Source organism: Andrographis paniculata, unplaced genomic scaffold (genome assembly GCF_009805555.1).
Source record: "Andrographis paniculata isolate CXL003 unplaced genomic scaffold, ASM980555v1 Contig25END, whole genome shotgun sequence".
NCBI lineage: Eukaryota > Viridiplantae > Streptophyta > Magnoliopsida > Lamiales > Acanthaceae > Andrographis > Andrographis paniculata.
This window is the reverse complement of record NW_026137546.1, coordinates 1,004,843-1,025,444: the sequence shown is the minus strand read 5'-3', so window position 1 is coordinate 1,025,444 and position 20,602 is coordinate 1,004,843. Positions and strand designations below refer to the sequence as shown.

The following is a 20,602-nucleotide window of genomic DNA, read 5'->3' as shown; positions in this document are numbered from 1 at the left end:
CCTAACCCACGAGAGACCGAAACAGTGTGGCCCAATAAATATAAAACCTACCCACTTGCCTAGCCAAGTTGACCAATCCGACCCGAATGCCCGGCCCAACACATAAGCGGTTCCCCGTGGAGGCAAAAAGACAATTTTATCCTTCCAAGGAATCTGCAAAACCCTAAACCCTTCTGCCCTGCCTCCGCAGTTCATTCCTGATTGCATTTTTCACGACACAACCTCCAACCGTCCTTCTCTTTCCATGGCTCTGACTAGCGTGGTTCGCAGATCTGCTTCGCGTATTGCACCTCTGATTCTCCGGATTTCCACCGGAGGAAGTCACAGATGCACGCATCTTCACCAGAGCTCGCCGATTCTAACCGCCGTCAATCACAGCTCACCAAATACCTTCACGAGGTCATTTCCTTCGTTTATCCATCACTATTCATCAAAGCCGAGCTCCGACGGCGCACTACTCAGAGTGATCGAGTCCGAGATAAAGTTCGCTGAAGATTCTCAGGACGGAGAAGAGGTTTGATTCGATTTTTGTTTTTCAAATTATGGATAGTTTCGCTCGGTTACTCGTCGTAATCTCTGCTTCGTACTTTGATGAACACCTAGATTTTTTTCTAATAAAGGCTTTTTGCGATATCTAGAAATTTCTATCAAGTTTCAATGGTTTGTACATAAATGATTTACATTGATTTTGAATCTTCAGTCCCAATATAGGAATTCTGAGTGGAATTTCCTAATCCAATATTGCTGTCGCATAATCTAAACAAAACTTATGGAGACCTCCAATAAAATAGTTAGTTACCTGTGATTTCTCATACAATTCACTTGAATCAATATGCTGAGCTCTGTGCAAAAGTTATTTAAACCACATGAATCCAAATGTGCGTATTTACGATGCTTAAGAGTTAAGATTATCACCTTTGATTACATTCAGTCTACTTGGAATTTGGAATCCACAAACACCTTGTATGCTGCTTTTAGTGTTTGCTAAAAGCTTTTGGCACTCCTTAATTTTGGACGGGTCTGTTTTCTGTTTCTAATCCGAGGTGTTTATATATTAGTTATGAGAAAATGATAAAATAAGAAAATTAATCATTTGTATTAAATTATTGATTTTTGTTTTTTGAGTTGATAGAGAATATATATTGTATAGTTTGTGTGAATATATGCATATAGATTATATATATTTTTTCTTCTAATATTAACAATGAAGCATGTCGAAAATTATTTGTTATAAGAACAGAGCGTTTGTGTGTAATCTTCATTCCAACATCTTGTTTCCTCGATGCATTGGCTCTGCTACATGTACTGATCAAATTTCTAATTTCAATTGATCGATAGGTTGAGGAGGTTCCAAAGGGTTTCCCTTTCCAAATTGAAGACAATCCAGGGCAGCAGGCGATAACGCTGACCAGAGAACTTGAAGGCGAAACCGTAACGGCCGAAGTTTTCATGCCCGATCTTGTCACAGGAGAGGAGCAGGATGATGATGGAAATGACGTGGAAGGAGAAGGGAGGGGAAATCAATCGAGCATACCGCTGGTGGTAAAAGTCTCGAAAAATGGAGGACCCTATTTGGAATTTAGTTGCACTGCATACCCTGATGAGATCACCATCGACAGCTTAACGGTCAAGGACCCCAAAAACTCCGAGGATCAGATAGCTTACGAAGGACCCGACTTTGCGTGAGTTTTATTCAATCTTTTTCTTGATGATCCAACAAATTGTGCTTCTGTACTTAAACAAAAAACTCTTTTTTATCTTGCAGGGATTTGGACGAGAATTTGCAGAAGGCTTTCCATAAATATCTGGAGATACGAGGGATCAAGCCGAGCGTAACGAACTTCTTGCACGGGTACATGGTGGATAAAGACAGCAGAGAGTATATTGCATGGTTGAAAAAACTCGAGAAATTTGTCGAGTCTTAGGAAGGCTTTTCCGGATCGGAGTACAATTTTTGGTTTCATCAGCTGCTACAATTAAATTGAGGTTCAAACATTCCGATATTTCTACTTGGTAGGAATGGTGTTAAGCTGCATTTGGTCTGCGAATACTAACACAGCAATAAAGCTATTTTAAACACAGGGTTACAGTACAGAGGATAAGGATATTGTATCTGATAATGATATTAGGCAATAGGAAAGTACGATTAAATGGCAGCCCTATTGTCGTCGACAATGGATATTCTTTTTGTTCGCGGTCGAAATATAGGTATGGGAATTGGACAGGGCAGAAATGGAGTATATATATACTGCTCCATAATAGTATAAAAGCATAAATCGCAGTGAATAAGATCATACCAGGCAATGGCAAGGAAGCCACTTGGTGTGGGCATCAAGCGGCGAGGCTCAAGTTCTTGTGAGTGTACGCGATGCCTTGGTCGCCGTTCACCACATGACCGCTTCCTCTTGCAATCCTGCATCAGTTTTGGTTGAGAAGATGAAGAATAGATCGTAGGAAGATGGGATTAGAGATGTTACGTTACGAACCAACGGGTTGTAAGAAGTCCTTCGACACCTACAGGGCCACGGGCGTGGATGCGACTTGTGCTTATGCCAACCTGTTGATGAAGTGAACAAGTTGGGGTCTCACTTGCAGCACTGGATCAAAAACCAGTTTACACGAAAATTCGATGAAGAATTAATACCTCTGCGCCTAGTCCAAAGCGGAAACCATCGCTGAACCTTGTACTGGCATTGTGAAATACAGCAGCACTGGAAATCACCATTCATGATTTGTTGTTAGTTAACTTGTTTTAAAAACCAAGTTGTAATGCTACAAACAGCAGCAGCATTATTAGCATAGCATACCTGTCGACGTTGCGTAAAAAGACTTCCGCAGCTTCCTGATCTTCCGTTATAATACAGTCAGTATGTCCGCTGCCATAGAAAAGGGAAGAAGACAATGAATGTTAGTTACTACATGTGTTGTATTATCGCATCGCGTACGGTACGAACAGGAAGAGCTATACAAGATATGCAGGAGCGTGAGACAAAGAAGAGCATCTTATATTTATTTTTATTATAGTAGAATTTAATTTAATTCTGGAGTCCATGCCTTCCATGCTGGTGTATATGATCGATGGCATCATTTATGCCATCCACAATCTCAACAGTGCAAGCAAGAGAACCATATTCATGGTGCAATGAATTCGCCTCCGGAAGTTTTAGCGAAGAGCTAGCTCGAGGTCCGCCGTATATCGAAACACCTGAAACAAAACATCATCCGCACACACACCATTTCAACACTTTTCTTCAATTTTTCTCCACCAAACCAAACCAACCACTGCCTTGCTTTCTCATCTGATTTTTACTCACACCAATAACAACTACATTGTCTCCCAAAATCCTTGTACACAAGTTTGAGAGAGAGAGAACCAGAGAATAATAGAGGAGAGTTGGAAATAACAATAGCTCTTGAATTCTAAAATCTAACCTCGGGATTGAAGCTCCGAGATAAGTTCGTTTAGGCAGCCATCCTGAACCAAATCCTTGTGAACAAGCAGTGTTTCCTTACAGAGAGGCAAATTTGTATTAGACAGTAAATTATATATACATGTATCGCAAATATATATATATATGTTCGCTGAATTGAACTAACCATGGCATTGCAGGCAGCGGGATAGTCTGTTTTCGCATCCAAAACAATCTGCTTCGTCATATCCCTACTCGCGGACTTGTCTACATAAACATGACAGATACCATCTGGAAAGAAAGAACAGTGCTTTACATTCATGTATGTATATATATATATATTGGTCACATGATACATATGCATTGTCAAGCAGAGTGAGAAAATAGCTCCACCAGCATGACCAAGGACAGGAATCTTTGTTGAAGTCTTTATTTGAGTAACAAGTTTGTTGCTGCCTCTTGGAATGACAAGGTCAATTACATCATCCAACTTTGCCAGAAACAGAGACATATTCAGCACTAATTCATTGTTTTTAGGCTAAAAGTAGACAAGGTTTTATGGGCAAATGCAGGAGTATTTCAAGCTTACCTTGAGCAATTCAGGGATTTCATCCCTGGAAGTCACCAGCCCAATTAGCCGAGGTCCAACGCTTTTCGGAATGGCAGAAGTAATAACCTAATACAAGAAAAAGGGTCAACTAAAAACAAGTTTGGTTAGTCTTTTAAAAAATTGATCACTATGTTAAACCTTGTGCAGGATTGCATTTGATCGTCTCGCTTCCTTCCCCCCTTTTAACAGCAGCCCATTTCCACTCCGTATTGCTAATGAAGCTATCTGTTTATCAATGAAAGACATGAAATAAAAAAAACTCAAAATCTATTAATTAGTTTTGCATTAGCATTAGCATGAATGCATGCTATTATCTGATATAAGTTAAGAAGGTACGACTTTGTCGAAAGATAAAGAAAAAGGATACATTTAATCGAAGGGGCAACAGCCCTCCAAATCAAAGCCTGACACATATGATTTACCTGAACTAGCGCATCAGGCCGAGATTCAAATATGACCAAGAGGACACCTAAGGGAGACGATGTCTTCTCCAACACAAGTCCTTCGGAAAGCTGCAGTAACATTATTATAAGATTTCCAAGTATGACAATTATGCAGCCTGGGTAAGTAAAATCAGGGCACTTGCTCTCCTTAATCTTAGGAAAGGGTTTGAAGTGTAAAAATAATCAGTATTTGGAAACTAAAACTTTGATCTTTCTGCCTCTTTTTATTCCCAAACATTAGCTACTTATTCACATAATCATGAGATTTTACCACACAGAGAGCCTAGTGGTATCTTCTCTTACCTCTGTTCTCTTCAAAACTCGACCAACCGGCTCCTCCATGTTTGCAAGAACTCGGATAGAATTTGAAAGACTTGAAATCTATTAAAAGAAATGAAATATTGTATCAATCTGTGGAAAAGCATCATAGCAACATTCCGTAGCACTATTTATCTTAGAAGAGCACACATGTTTTGGCATCAGCATCTTACCTTACCAGATTTCAAGGCCAGTCTAGATACCAAAGATTTATCGTATCCAGCTTGCTGCGCATCCTCAACATCAGCTTCATTTTCAGCAACTATCAGCTTCTCATGTGCTTCCAAAGCATCAGCTAGATCGAGCAAGATTTTACTCCTTTCTCGTGAAGACATAGCCTGCAAAGCAAAACATTAGCATGCCTATAATTGCATTTCTGGTGTTTTTCCTAGACAAGCCAAAAAAAAAACCTCCCATTTAATACCTGTAGCCGCCTTGAACTTTCCCTAGCTGCTATTGCCATTTCACGTGCATCATCCATTTTCGAGACCCAACTACTAGCATCTTGGTGAAATAGAGTGCCAATTACCTTACCATTTAGAACTTGTATGATATTGTCAACTGCAAAACCACTTCAACCGCAAATGGGCAGATGGGTGGATAAAGTGAGGTAAAGATGTGAGAAGCAAAAGAAATAATTCATACAATAGATAAAATCAAGAACAAAAATTATGTCTTATCTTTAAAAATTCACTTGTTTTTGTTGTGGGGTTTATAAATGTATAGTTGAAATACCATTCCTAAAACATCAGTCGAGGCTAACAGCAAAACCAGACAATCTTCAACACTAGACTTAGTTATGGAAAGGAAATGCATTGTCTTTCTTCATGGTGCGTGACTATAGATTATACCAGGAAGGATTCAATTCAAGCATAAAAAACTTTGTACAGATTATCAACAGTCTATGTCTGCAAGCTTTAATTAGAGATATTCTTGATAATCAACAAAATGCTACATCAAATATTTAACTGATCCAAATGGGCAACCTTTTCAAGATGATCCTTTATCATAGTGTTCTTGTCATGCTTGTGTATTGTTACCGTTAAAGGATTTTAACTTCTGGGGTGCTTAATTGGTAGAACCTACAATACTCAATCCTTAGCACTTCTAAGGATTTTACTACAACATTAATCTATTTCCTTTGATTTTAATGTCATGCACTATACACAAAATGAAAACATATTATTGTCCTGAAAGAAACGTTTACAGGCGGCAAGCAGTCTTGTGTATGATTTTTATACATATTAATATGACACACAAGTTGGAAAAATAAAGTTTAATATCGAGCTGATTTACCTGGTTATGATAACAGGGACACCAGCATCAGCAGCATAAACTGCAGATTTTACTTTAGCAGTCATGCCACCCCTTCCCACCCTCGACTTGTCTCCAAAAGTTATCGCCCCTTCATATTTTTCTTTAATGTAAGTATGAATTAGTTCGGATTGTGGATCACTTGGTGGACCACTATAAAGGCCATCTACATCACTCAACAAGATGAGAACATCAGCTTTTAGCTCCAGCGCCAGTAGACCAGCTAAGCTGTCATTATCCCAGAATATTCCAGACGAGTCCTACAGATGCCATTTTGAGAAATTAGCAAAAACTGCATTTTGGTCATTATATGATTGAGATAAGTAAAGGAAAGTTCACAAGCCTAATGAAATGAAACAAGAATCCTACGCCCGACACACACAAACAGGCACTCAATAGATAAAAGTCAATGAATATGAAGGAAATCAGCTTGCCATATGTTTCACCTTGATATAAAGAACAAGGAAAATGTCACACAAAAATCATTTGCAAGCTAACCACAATAAATTGTAATGACCATGTAGGAGGATTTGTGTGCAAGTGGAGAAGAGGTGTTGAACATAGAACATTTACCGGGCCCATTTGTAATTCTTCTAGAGTGAATAAGTGAGTAAACTCACCTCATAAGGGGCTTTTCTGGTACTCATTGCATCATTCTCATTAAACATAGGAACGACTTTCAGAGACAACAAAGAGTTCACAGTCTCCGTGAGTTGCCTCCTAAAAGCTGGTTCTTTGAAATCATTGTCAGTAACTAGAAGTTGTGCAGAAGTCACATCCAGCTGTCAAGTGAACAGACAAGTTATTGAGATTTTACATGTGCAACAGAATAAAATAATGGAATATATTTTTCTAAACAAGAACAAAGCAAGAGCAGGTATATATTTCGAAGAAATGTATCTTCCGCGGAGATCATAATCAAGTTAAAATTGTGCACCTGGCTGAACAGGGTATCATACAAAGCCATGAGACCATTTTGCCCAACAGCGGCACAAGCTTTCCCATCAAGTTCATTCTGGGGTTTTTGAAGGTCAGAAAAACTGCAAAAAGTCAGAGCCCATTATTCACTGAACGCTGACATCAATTTGATAGTAACGTCTCTCGAGGGATGTCCGAGGTTGTAATAGTGAGAAACTAAAACTTGGCTACAAGATACAGCAGACATTATAAAACAAGACTCCTGGCATGTATCTTATTTGGTATATCATCACTCTTCTTCCATGTAAAGTGTGCAGAGATTTCTAAAAACCTGCTGTTGATGAGTTTCCTGTATCTAAGCCGTTGCCGACCGACACCAACTGCCCCTGATGTCACCAAAACAACCTCAAAACCCCTTGAATTCAGTTCTTGAATCTGCAATTCAGGTAACATAATCAGTGTACACGGTTAAAGATGTTCATGGATGCATTATCCACTTATGCAAAAAAAAAAAAAAAAAAAAAAAAGAAATCATAAAGGTCCAATAACCTGCTCACATAGCGTTCCAATCCTTCCAACTGCTAATCTCCCATCAGCTCGAGTGACAACAGCAGTACCAACCTGAATAAACAGAGATGAAATATCGCAAACATAAGTACAAGGATTTCAAAGGAATAGGCCCCCGTGAGTCCGTGAAAATTGACATTGTAGCAATGGTATAAAAAATCTCAAAAAAAGACAAATAAAAAAAAAGAGAAATCCAAATTTCGGGGAAATTGTTTGAAATCAGGACCACTGAATTTATTCCAGTATCCGTGAATTCCTTGTCGGGTCCTACACTACAGCACCAAGCAGAAAATCAATCTATTCACCATTGAGCTTTCACCACAAGTGCTGAAGTGCTTTCACATTAATAATCAACTGTCATGAACATCCAAATAAGGGTTGGATGGTCTTATATATACGAGAGCTTTTAATTAAATTTTAAAGAGGCATATATCTTGAAGTTGGAGAGTCTTGTGTATGACATAAGTGACAGATATTTGTTTGAAGTTTTATCAGTATTACAACTTCCAATTCTCCAAATCAGTTTCTCTTCTCAATAACACCATCCCTCGATCCCTTCAAAAAAAAAAAAAAAGAACTCGATTGATTGTGTAAAGGTGGGACTCGAGAGACTACTATAATCATGTCACTGGTTAGTTATGTAAGATCCAGTCTCGAAGCGAGGTCTCTCTTTGCTACTAGAACGAGTAGAACCATAATCGTAAATCAGCTAAGTTCAACATTCGAACAGTTTCGATTACAAGCATAAAGCATAACTAGATTTTCACCGGACCATAAAAAAAAAAAAAAAAAAAAAAATACATAGAGAACTACATCTTCTCGTATAAATGCTTTACAAAGCGTAGATTAAGCGGATGCGGAAAAGAGAACATACTACACAGTACACACGCATCCACGCACTCAATATACGTAAGTAACGACGAACGGTCGTACTATCATTCTATGATTCTCCAACACTGCTCGGCTAACATACGAAAATGCGGACTCAAAATCGGAAAATCAAACCGAGACCACACGCATACACTCCAACGACATAAATCAACGCCACGAAACCAAAAACAAGACACAGCCAGAAATGAAAATTAAATTAAAAAAAAAAAAAGAAAAAAAAAAAGGCAGAAACTAAAAGGCAGCGACCTTGATGACAACACGCCTGACATCCTTGACAAATGCTCGAGTGGAATCCATAGCCACGGCGAACTCCTTTTGTCCGCGAATCAAAGACGAAACCGCGGAGACCTGAGAGAGAAAGAGAGCGATTATCTGTGGGCAGAAAGGGAAAAGGTTCGATATGGGGCGACACGTGAACGAGGCCGTCCTCTTTGGTATTTATAGGGAGATTTTTCACATGGGCCGACGCCAATGCAGTGTACAGGCACAATACACATATAAAAGTATCAATTTTGTATTGTATCCGCCTCAGGCAATGGATGGATGACACGTGGATGGATAGAGGTGGCGGGCCCGGTTCAAATCGAGCCACGTATTCATCCGGCAGTGGCTAACCTAATGTGGGCCGGGCCGGGTACCGGGATTTGATGGGTCGTTGAATTGCACCGCTACAGTTGGCACACGCGCCACGGTACTGTGTCGGAAATTAAGGCCGCGTTTGGCATATTCAAAAATCGATTCCTGTTGGCATGATTGGTTAAGCCCACCTTTTGTCATGTGCCAAAATCAAGGACAGCTGAATATATCTAGGAAGTTATACACCACACAACCACCCCGTCGTCGACAGGATATGGATGTTTTATGATTATGTACTTCGCCTATATATATATATATGTATGTCCTTATTATAAAATGAACACACAATTCATTCAACACACTCTCTCTCTTTGCATTAATTATCCTCTTTCTCTATACCTATATATTCATATACATATATATATCTATAAACCCACACACAATATAAACCCACACACACCCGGACACATATACACATATTATACTTATTATATTATTATTATTATTACAAAACTTACCAACTTACTTATATTATTTATTATATAACACGTTATCAGCACGAAGGCTCTTGCATATTATATTTTTGGTAAGTTTTATTTTTATACTATCTATATTATCTATTTTCTAAACTATGGAAAATCTTGCAAAATTTTCTTTTAAACCTCTTTCTCTCACCGGCAATAATTTTCTGACTTGGTCCCTGGATGTAGAAATGCATATGGTTTCTATGGGCCTTGTTCATACAATTGCCAGTGAAAATGCGGCTACAAGCCAAGATCGGGCTAAGGCTATTATTTTCATCCGTCATCATTTGGACATTCCTCTACAGTCTGAATATTTGACGGTGAAGGATCCACTAGATTTGTGGAATGAATTGAGGGAGAGATTTGGGCACTTGAAATATATCACTCTCCCCAAAGCCCGACATGATTGGCTTAACCTGCGGTTGCAAGATTTTAAAACTGTTACAGAGTATAACTCTGCTATCCATTAGATTACATCTCAGTTGAAACTCTGCGGAGAAAATGTTACTGAGAATGATAAATTGGAGAAGACTCTCTCTACCTTTCATGTTTCGAATGTTGTGCTGCAACAGCAGTATCGTGAGAAAAATTTCAAAAGTACTCACAGCTCATTGCATGTCTTTTATTAGCTGAGCAAAATAATGAGTTATTAATGAAAAATCATCAGTCCCCGCCCACTGGTTCCAATCCGTTCCCTAAAGCGAATGTGACATTTTCTGAATGAGGTCGAGGACGTGGTAGAGGCCGTGGACGTGGTCGCGGTCGTGAGAGTCAACCAGGTCGATATACCCCTTACAATCGCCGCAGTTTTGACGTTAATAGGATGCAGAGTAAACCCCAACATGGGGATATAGCCGAAAAGGCTAAACATGGAAAGAGAAAAATAGGCATTTGTAACCGGTGTGGCATTGAAGGCCATTGGGCCAATACCTGCAGAACAGCCAAACACCTAGCCGATCTTTATCAAGCCTCACTGCAGAAAAAGGGGAATGAGGTCGAGACTAATCACGTTGATAACGATGACGACCCCGATGATGATCTTTTGGATTACGACACAACGCATCTTGATATAACGGATTTTTTCGTAGATCCAGCAAACCCCCAGTGATAGACATATTATGTCATTTTACATTATGTTTTATAATATTTAAATTATCGCATATTACCTTTTTGTAATGTATTTTGTAATACTTATATCCGTCTTTATTAATATTGTGTTTATTTATATTTGAAGGTTAAATGGATGCCAAACAAAATGATGTAAATATGTGTTTCATTGATAGTGCAACGACACATACTATATTAAAACACGAAAAATATTTCTCCCATTTGAAAAGAGAAAGAATGAATGTCAATACAATAAGTGGTAGTGCGAAATTAATTGAAGGCTCTGGAGAAGCCATTATATTTCTCCCCGCGGGGACGAAAATTGTGATACAGTATGCACTGTTGGCCACTAAAGCTCGAAGAAATCTACTGAGCTTTCATGACATTCGGAAAAATGGTTATCACATTGAAACTATGAGTGATACCGATGGTGAATTTTTATTGATCACCAATATCATTGATAAAAGGAAATGCATCATTGAGAGATTACCCTCACTCTCTACTGGCTTATATTATGCCAGATTAGGTGTTGTTGAAACACACCTCACGGTAGATCAAAAGACTACCGATTTTCAAATATGGCATGATCGCCTTGGGCATCCTGGCAGTATAATGATGAGGCGAATAATTGAGAATTCGCATGACCATTCATTAAAAGATCAAAAAGTTTTAAACTCAAATGAGTTAACATGTGTTGCCTCCAGGAAAATTGATAACCAGACCATCGCCAGCTAAAGTAGGTATTGAATCACCTACATTTTTGGAAAGAATACACGGGGATATATGTGGACCAATAGACCCACCATGTGGGCCATTTAAATATTTTATGGTGCTTCTTGATGCATCTACCAGATTGTCACATGTCTGTTTATTATCTACTCGCAATATGGCATTCGCGAGATTGCTTGCCCAAATTATTAAATTACGGGCACAATTCCCCGATAATCCAATTAAGACTATACGTCTGGACAATGCTGGTGAATATACATCGAATGCATTTGATGATTATTGCATGTCGATTGGAATAATGTAGAGCACCCAGTTGCTCATGTTCATACACAAAATGGTCTGGCAGAATCACTTATTAAAAGATTGCAGTTGATTTCTAGACCATTACTGATGAGGTCTATGTTGTCCGTTTCAGCTTGAGGGCATGCAATCTTACATGCAGGAACACTTATAAGAATGAGGCCGACAAGCTATCATAGCTATTCTCCGATGCAGTTAGTATTTGGTCACGAACCAAATATATCTCATCTACGTATTTTTTGGTGTGCTGTTTATGTTCCTATTCCACCCCCCAAACGTACAAAAGTGGGTCCTCAACGTAGATTGAGCATTTATGTCGGATATGAATCGCCGTCAATTATAAAATATCTTGAACCTATGATGGGCGATTTATTCACTGCAAGATTTGCAGATTGTCATTTTGACGAATCATATTTTCCGACATTAGGGGGAGACAAAAACGAACCGAAAAGGGATATTAATTGGAAAATCCCATTGAATTTTTGTGACCCTCGTACAAAGCAGTGTGAACTAGAAGTTCAACGCATTATACATTTGCAAAATATTGCAAATCAGTTACCGGATGCATTCAATGACTCGAGCAAAGTCGCTCGATCATATATCCAAGCTGCTAATGCTCCGGCTAAAATAATTGTCCCTGATGGACAAATTACAAGTGCTAATGAATCAGCGACACGTTTACAGACCACTCGGTTCCAAAGATAAACACCCTCGAAAGAAAAGATGAATTAATGATGATAATCATGAAAATATCAAGAATGATATTGATAAACCTCAATCTAATGAAGAAGTCAATCCTGAAATAGTTGCTCAAGAAGAGCACGATCTTGAAAAACATGATGAGATTATTGAAAACTCAATTAACTATGTTACTTCAAGAAAATGTTGAAACCGTAAAGAGGCAGTTATTGATAATGCCTTCGCATATAGTTTAGCACTTGATATAATGGAATGAAATGAGGATCCAGAGCCAAAATCGGTTTATGAATGTCGGCAAAGAAATGAATGGCCAAAATGGGAACATGCGATTCAATCAGAGCTTGACTTATTAAACAAAAGGGAGGTCTTTGGACCAATTGTTCAAACACCAGATGGTATAAAACCAGTTGGATACAAATGGATGTTTGTACGAAAAAGAAATGAACATAATGAAATTGTGAGATATAAAGCCCGTCTTGTAACACAGGGATTCTCACAAAGGCCTGGAGTAGATTTTGATGAAATGTACTCTCCAGTTGTTGATGGAATAACATTTAGATACCTTGTGAGCCTAGCAGTGCGAGAAAAGCTCGATATGCGTCTTTTAGACGTAGTTACTGCATATCTTTATGGCTCCTTGGATACTGATATCTATATGAAGGTTCCTGAGGGATTTAATATGCCTGAAGCATACAAATTAAACCCAAGGGAATCATATTCCATCAAATTGAAAAAATCATTGTATGGACTTAAACAATCGGGGCGAATGTGGTATAACCGTCTGAACGAATGTTTAATAAAAGAAGGTTATACTAATGATCAAATATGCCCATGCGTTTTTATAAAGAAAAGTGGATCAAATTTTGTCATTATTGCTATATATGTTAATGATCTCAATTTAATTGGAACTTCAGAAGAGATCCAAATTGCAGTTGAATATCTAAAGAAAGAATTTGAGATCAAAGATTTTGGAAAGACAAAATATTGTCTGGGATTACAAGTGGATTATGTGAACAACGGAATATTTATCCATCAATCAACATATACCCAAAAGGTATTAAAACAATTTTACATTGATAAATCTCACTCTCTGAGTACACCAATGGTGGTCAGATCTCTTGATCCCAGTAAAGATCCATTTAGGCCAAGAGAAAAAAATGAAGAAATACTTAGCCCCGAGGTACCATATCTCAGCGCTATTGGTGCATTAATGTACCTTGCAAATTGTACCATGCCAGATATATCTTTTTCAGTAAATCTACTGGCCAGGTTTAGCGCATCCCCCACAAAGCGCCATTGGAATGGTATCAAACACATTTTTCGTTATCTTCAAGGGACTCATGACCTTGGTTTATTTTATTCGAGTGAATCTCGAAATGAATTAACTGGTTATGCTGATGCTGATTATTTGTCTGATCCACACAAAGCAAAATCTCAAACTGGCTATTTATTTACTTGTGGTGGAACCGCAATCTCTTGGAGATCGGCTAAACAGATAATAACAGTTACTTCCTCAAATCATGCTGAGGTTTTAGCAATTCACGAAGTCAGTCGTGAATGCGTTTGGTTGAGGTCCATGACTCACCATATTCAGAAAAATTGTGGCTTAATTACCGATGATATATTACCTCATACAATATTATTTGAAGATAATGCAGCTTGTATAGCTCAATTAAAGAGAGGATATATTAAAGGCGATCGGACAAAGCACATATCTCCGAAATTCTTCTTTACTCATGATCTTCAGAAAAATGGTGAAATTAGTGTGCAACAAATTCGATCGTCTGAAAATTTTGCAGATTTATTTACGAAGGCGCTACCGACTGCAACATTCAACAAATTGGTGCAAGGAATTGGAATGCATCGAATGAAAGACATCAAATAAAGTCCAAAACAGGAGGAGCGCATTAATACAAGAATGATGTACTATTTTTCCTTCACTATGATTTTTTCCCACAGGGTTTTTTCATAGTAAGGTTTTAACGAGACACATTTTTGGTATAAAACACCCAAGGGGGAGTGTTACACACCACACAACCACCACGTCGACGGGATATGGATGTTTTATGATCATGTACTTCACCGCCTCCTACGCCTATATATATATATATATATATATGTATGTCCTTTGTTATAAAATGAACACACAATCCATTCAACACACACTCTCTCTCTCTCTGCATTAATTACCCTCTTTCTCTATACCTATATATTCATATATATATATATATACACACACACAATATAAACCCACACACACCCGTACATGTATACACATATTATACTTATTATATTATTATTATTATTACAAAACTTACCAACTTACTTATATTATTTATTATATAACATAGGAAAAATTATTGAGATTTTTTTAACTTATAATAAGGATGAAAGACTATTTTATTTAATGGAGTATTTTCTTTGTTTCACTTTAAAGTTATTATTATTATTTTTTTTTTAGAAGTGTGTAAGAAGTTTGAATATTTTTATTATTTAATTTTATATATAAAATAATTGTATATATAATAGTATAATTACAAATTAGATAAAAATTAAATATATTTTGATATTAAAGTATAATTATTTTTATTGAAATATACATGAATATTTATAACGAGACAGACGAGTAAATTAGCTTTTTGAAGAGCTTTTAGTTGTTTGACCAGTCAAAAAGTTAATTTAGATGTTTGGTAAATTAGCTTTTTAACCCAAAAAGCTCATTTCTGAAAAGCCCATCTACCCAGCGTTTTTGAAAGAATTTTTTCATTTTAATTTTGGTTATTCCTTATTTACACTTAAAATTTAATTATTTATTTTATACATATAAATATATTTTTATAGTTGTATTTATTAATTATTTTTAATATATTTAATTTATTAAATTATATTTTTATTTTTGTAAATTTAAAATAATTACTATTATTAATTATTATATTTAAATTATTTATTTGTAAAATATATAAATTTTTAAAACTAAATCAAATAGAAAAAACAAAGGTTATTAATTTATTTATATACATTAAAATAATAATTAACATAATAAAAATATATATACTAAAGATTTATTATTTTTTATTTTACATCATTTTAATAAAAAATTATTTTTTTTTAGTAAAAATAATTTCTTCAGATCTAAATAATAAAAATAAAAATAAAAATAAATATTTTATAATATTTTTATAATTTTTAATAATTAATAACAAAAAATCTCATAAATTTTAAACCAAAATGAACAAAATTAAATATTTTAAAAAATAATATATTAATATTTTTAATAGTCATTTTATGTATAACCAGTTAATGTCAAACAATTGTTTTACCAAACACTTTAATTCAAACAACTTATTGAATCAACTAGTTAAACCAGCTAAGTGAATCAGCTAACAACTAAAATCTATCAACTAATTGGAACGCAATCTTAAATATCAATTTTCAATAAAAATGAATGTTACATGAATAAACTCAAGTCAATAGTATAGCGAAAAATATATACACAAAAGTGTATTTCTTGTTTCAATTATATATCAGCCAAATTATATTTTATTTTATATATTATTTTTTATAAAATATTATATTAAAATGTTATTTAAATAAAAATTCAAATAATATTTTATTTCAAATCAATTTTAAATTAAAAATAAATAAATTTAAAAATGTGAATGTTTTATTAAATTTTTTTAAATACATTATTTATCTTGATTTTCTCGTTCAAAAAATTATACTCCTATTTGACATTTACTTTTTTATTAAAAAAATATGCGTTCAATTATTAATTACTTTAATATTAAACGCAGAAAAAGTAGCCACGTCCCTAAGTTTTAAAGTTTTTGTGTTAATTACTACAAAACTCAATTGCTTTCTTAATATATATATATATATATACACATACATACAGTGTATTTCTTAAAGACCCATAAGCTGAAAAATAGTAGAAAACTAGTACTCCATCCGTTCTAAATACCCTCGAACATTTTCTTTTGCAATATTTTTAAATTTAGAAATAATTAATAATATTTTTATACATATATTAATATACATTTTATTTTATCACATCATATCACTCAAATAAAAAAAAAAAATAATCATTTTTCTCTCCAATCACATCACTTAATATCCAAATTATCTCAAATTACCATACTTAATACTCTCCATCTAAATTCCCGTGCCAAACACAAATGTTGCACAGTGTTTGGGACGGAGGGAGTAATAATCATTTGTTATTTTAAAAAAACACCGTAAAATAATACTCCGTCCCATAACAAAGTATTCATTTTTCTATTTTACACCGTCCCATAACAAAGTATCTTTTTTTTTTTTTTTAAAGTAACTGTACTATCTACCTAACATTACAAATACCCTTACAACTTACAATATATTACACAAATGTCATTACATTTATATCACACATACTAATAAGGTTATTTTAATCATTTCTATTTTATTCATACTATATCTCAATATAATATTAATATTTATAAAACTATGTGAAAAAGCAAATTGATACTTTTTTATGAGACAGAAAGAGTACTAAATATTTTAAATATATTCCTAATAGTTTAAATTTTTAATTGAAAAGTTCATATCCTTTAACAAATAATGTATATTTTTGTAAATTAAATTCTACTTAACATTATAATTAACACCATATATGAAGATACACTAGAATTTGATGTAAGGTTCCTTGTAGTTCTATAATACGACACTCGTGCACGTACTTGTGGTCACAATAATATTAATAAGTTCTGGATAATTCCTCAATTTTTGTGGATACATTATTACACAGTGTTGTTAAATGAACTGAATAGTAATTTACATAACTGTTAGACTTTTCCTTTAATTTTCAACATAATACATGTATATTAACATAATTTTATTTAATTATTATTATTTTATTTTTTATTTTTTATTTTTGAACGGGAAAACTGATGTTATATCATATTTTTAACTTATTATTATTATTATTATTATTATTATTATTATTGGTGATGTTGTTTTTATTATTGAATTATTGATTTTATAATCATCAAATATTATTTTATGTTCGACTGATATATACTTTGTGCATATATCTATTTGGATACATTATTAAAATATTTTATTTTTTGAAATTTATTATTATATTTTTCGTTAATATTATTTTAAAAATAAATTTAATCATATATTTATGAAGTTTACAATTATTTTTTGCTTTGAATCATAAAAAATTCAAGATGATCCTGAGTTATATATATATATATATGTAGTTATTCAAGATAATTTTTCATATGAGTTCGAAAGATTTATATAACAAAAAAGAAAAAATATATTTTCTCCGTCTCAATACAATAGTCTTATTTATCATTTTTTTCCGTCCCAAAATAATAGTCTTATTTCCATAAATAACCATATAACCGTATAACTACCTCTATTTTTTCATTTTTATTACATAATTGCCACTATTTTTTACATTAATATACACGAGAGCAAAAAAATCTTTTATCTATACTTTTTACCACTACCAATGATGTGTCCAACCCAATTAAGACTGTAACTCTGGGACGAAGGGAGTAGAACATATGGTGTATTTAGTTTTAATTTGAAAAAAAAAATTAAATTAATATTATTCAACTATACGACTTTTTAATAAAATGTATTGTTTTCTAAACATGATGTAAATTAAAATTAATCTTGATTGCTGAATAATAGAGATGATCGAGTCAATTACTTCATTTAGAAACTCAATTGAAAATTTTATGAAGTTCAATTTATCAGAAATTTCATTAAATCCATCTTTATCTATCATATAAATCAAACAGAGATTATTCACTTAAAATATCAAACATAGGATATATTTCTTCATTCAAATTGTCATGTCAATAATACTTTATATATGTATATGTATACAAAATCAAACAAATTTACCAACATGTTAAAAAAATAAATAAATAAATAAAAATGTAATATTCTTTGAAAATAATAATATCAAATTTTTTAAAAATATGTTATACTATAAACATAGCTTAATATTATATAATCAATAATTTTATTTAAAGAAAATGATCAGAAATTACGTGAAGAAGACGGAAAGTGGTAGGATCCAATTCGGTTTCGAACTCAAATTCAAATTAGGTATGATGAAATCAACAAATAATAATAATAATAATAATAATAATAATATTATTATTGTAATTATAATAATTATTAGTATTATAACAAATGAGTGGACGTCGCGTCGCATAGCTGGCTTTGGACTTGTAAAATATTTTGCAATTTTTGGAAACCTTTTTAATATAATTGCCACGTCACTATTCTCCAGTGTGTTTGTTTGTGATTTGGATTTTGAATTGAGAGTTGAATAGTAAAAGTTTTGAATTTGAATAGGTATTGATGTGATATTTTGAATGTAAAATTGATTTTTAGTATAATATAAAAAATGAAAAATAGGTGTTTGATTTGATTTTTTTTTTAAAAAAAAAATTGAATGAATAGTGACAAAAAAGTCTTCCCCAAACAAACACACTATAATTAGTATTACTATTTTGATAATAATAAATTAATTATAATCGCTCAATTCTAGTATGTTCCTTCCATGTTCAATGAACAATAAGCCAATGATTGATACGCCCAACTCTTTTATAATCAATTAATTAATATTAATATTCATATTCCATACTATTATATACACATACAATGAATTAATAGTACCGATAAAGTAAATAAATCAATATTATAACTGATAATAATCTGCAAATTTGGAAGGCAATAAAAGGTACAGATGGAATATCCTTTTTGACTTAACATGAGAAGTTCTGTTCGGCGGGGAAACACACAAATAAAAAAAATAAAAAATATATATATATATATATATATTTGACGGATTTTCACGCGGCTGATTTTCAAATGTGTGTTAATAAATTCTATCGAATTTAATAGTTTATAAACTAAAATTCGACGAAATAAATTACACTAAATATTTTATCATTTTAAAAAAATTTTAAAATTTATATTTAAACAAAGCATATAATATTCACACATTACACCTAGTAATGTAAATATGTAATACTAATATAGGCTCCCGTGTGTTTTTTTTTGAACTTTTTACAAATTGGAAATTTTTGACAGACTATCGATTAAAAATAATAATAATAATAATAATAATATTAATAATAATAAAATAAAATAAAAATATATTTAATTTGATGTTATATATATATAAAGTATTTAATATTTTTATATATTGTTATTTGAGTCCCATATATATATGCTTATATATATGAACTCTCTTTTTAAGTTGATATACAATTTTTATTTTTTTCAAATATTTAAATATGGTATTATAGCTTATTTTTCTTCTGGGATAGACATAGCTACTAATCATCATTATTTTTGCCGTCAATGCCGGCGTGTGGCAGCCGCACGCGCTTCAACGCAGATCGATGTCGTATCCCTCCAGCGACCGCCTCCTTCCCGCCACGTCAAGCGGTTTCCGGCCGCCGTCTTTTGCTTCGATCCCCGATATCCTAGTATGGTCAGTTTTGCCATTTGATTTGAATTTATTTTGCACGGTTGGTTTGTCCAGTGTGATTTTCTGCACGATCCTTTTGCGCGCTATACTATTCTTGATTTTCTCGCTTCATAGTATGGCTCTTAATATGGATTGTGTAGACGCTTCCGGGATTACTGTTATTCTTTCTGGTGATAATTATAATTTGTGGGCTGAATCCATGAAGAGTTTCTTGATTGGTAAAAGATTACGATGCTATGTTATTGGCGACTTTTCTGCGCCGATTGCTCCTGTTGTTACTTTTACAGCGTCCATCAACAATACGGATCTCATAGACTATCGGGATGCCTTGGACGAGTGGGATAGTAAAAACCACATTATTCTTACTTGGAGTCGGAATACCTATTCCAAGTCTATTCAGATTCAACTTCGCCGCATGGACACTGGCAATAAAGCTTGAGATTATTTGCAGCATCGATATCAGGTTACTGGAGGCATGCATTATTATAAGCTTATAGGGTCATTGAATGCACTGACACATGACTCGCGCCAAAATATGAATGAGTTCTTCTCTACTATACAGTCTATGTGGGATCGCATTGACGAGGCCGACATACAGATTAAGCAATTTCGGTTGATTCAGCTCTTGATGAAGCTTGGTCCAAAATATGAGTCTGTGTGTGCTTCCTTGCTTCATCACCATCCCTTGCCTT

At 34.0% G+C, this 20,602-nt stretch overlaps 2 protein-coding genes across 4 annotated transcripts; one reads left to right on the top strand and one right to left on the bottom strand.

The window, feature by feature from the left end:
* The first annotated feature begins 134 nt into the window (after positions 1–134).
* LOC127245773 (uncharacterized protein At2g39795, mitochondrial-like) lies at positions 135–2,079 on the top strand. Its single transcript, XM_051266807.1, has 3 exons — positions 135–514; positions 1,339–1,682; positions 1,766–2,079. Exons 1-3 carry the CDS (start codon positions 245–247, stop codon positions 1,923–1,925), a joined length of 774 nt encoding a protein of 257 aa, XP_051122764.1. The 5' UTR covers positions 135–244; the 3' UTR covers positions 1,926–2,079.
* On the bottom strand, positions 1,982–8,922 carry LOC127245771 (delta-1-pyrroline-5-carboxylate synthase-like). 3 transcript variants are annotated; one of them, XM_051266801.1, is made up of 21 exons: positions 8,718–8,920; positions 7,563–7,634; positions 7,345–7,448; positions 7,033–7,135; positions 6,716–6,877; positions 6,078–6,355; positions 5,206–5,353; positions 4,955–5,119; positions 4,767–4,844; positions 4,443–4,532; positions 4,159–4,245; positions 4,000–4,086; positions 3,804–3,900; positions 3,598–3,701; positions 3,433–3,508; positions 3,055–3,205; positions 2,808–2,876; positions 2,645–2,711; positions 2,487–2,557; positions 2,298–2,413; positions 1,982–2,050 (listed from the first exon to the last, which is right to left on the bottom strand). In XM_051266801.1, exons 1-20 carry the CDS (start codon positions 8,766–8,768, stop codon positions 2,332–2,334), a joined length of 2,142 nt encoding a protein of 713 aa, XP_051122758.1. In that variant the 5' UTR covers positions 8,769–8,920; the 3' UTR covers positions 1,982–2,050; positions 2,298–2,331. The 3 variants fall into 3 exon arrangements, 2 of the variants coding, with proteins under 2 accessions (XP_051122758.1, XP_051122757.1); XM_051266800.1 differs by lacking the exon at positions 1,982–2,050 and having other exon boundaries at positions 2,100–2,413; XR_007837484.1 differs by lacking the exons at positions 1,982–2,050; positions 2,298–2,413; positions 3,055–3,205 and having other exon boundaries at positions 8,718–8,922.
* Between the last annotated feature and the right edge of the window lie 11,680 nt (positions 8,923–20,602).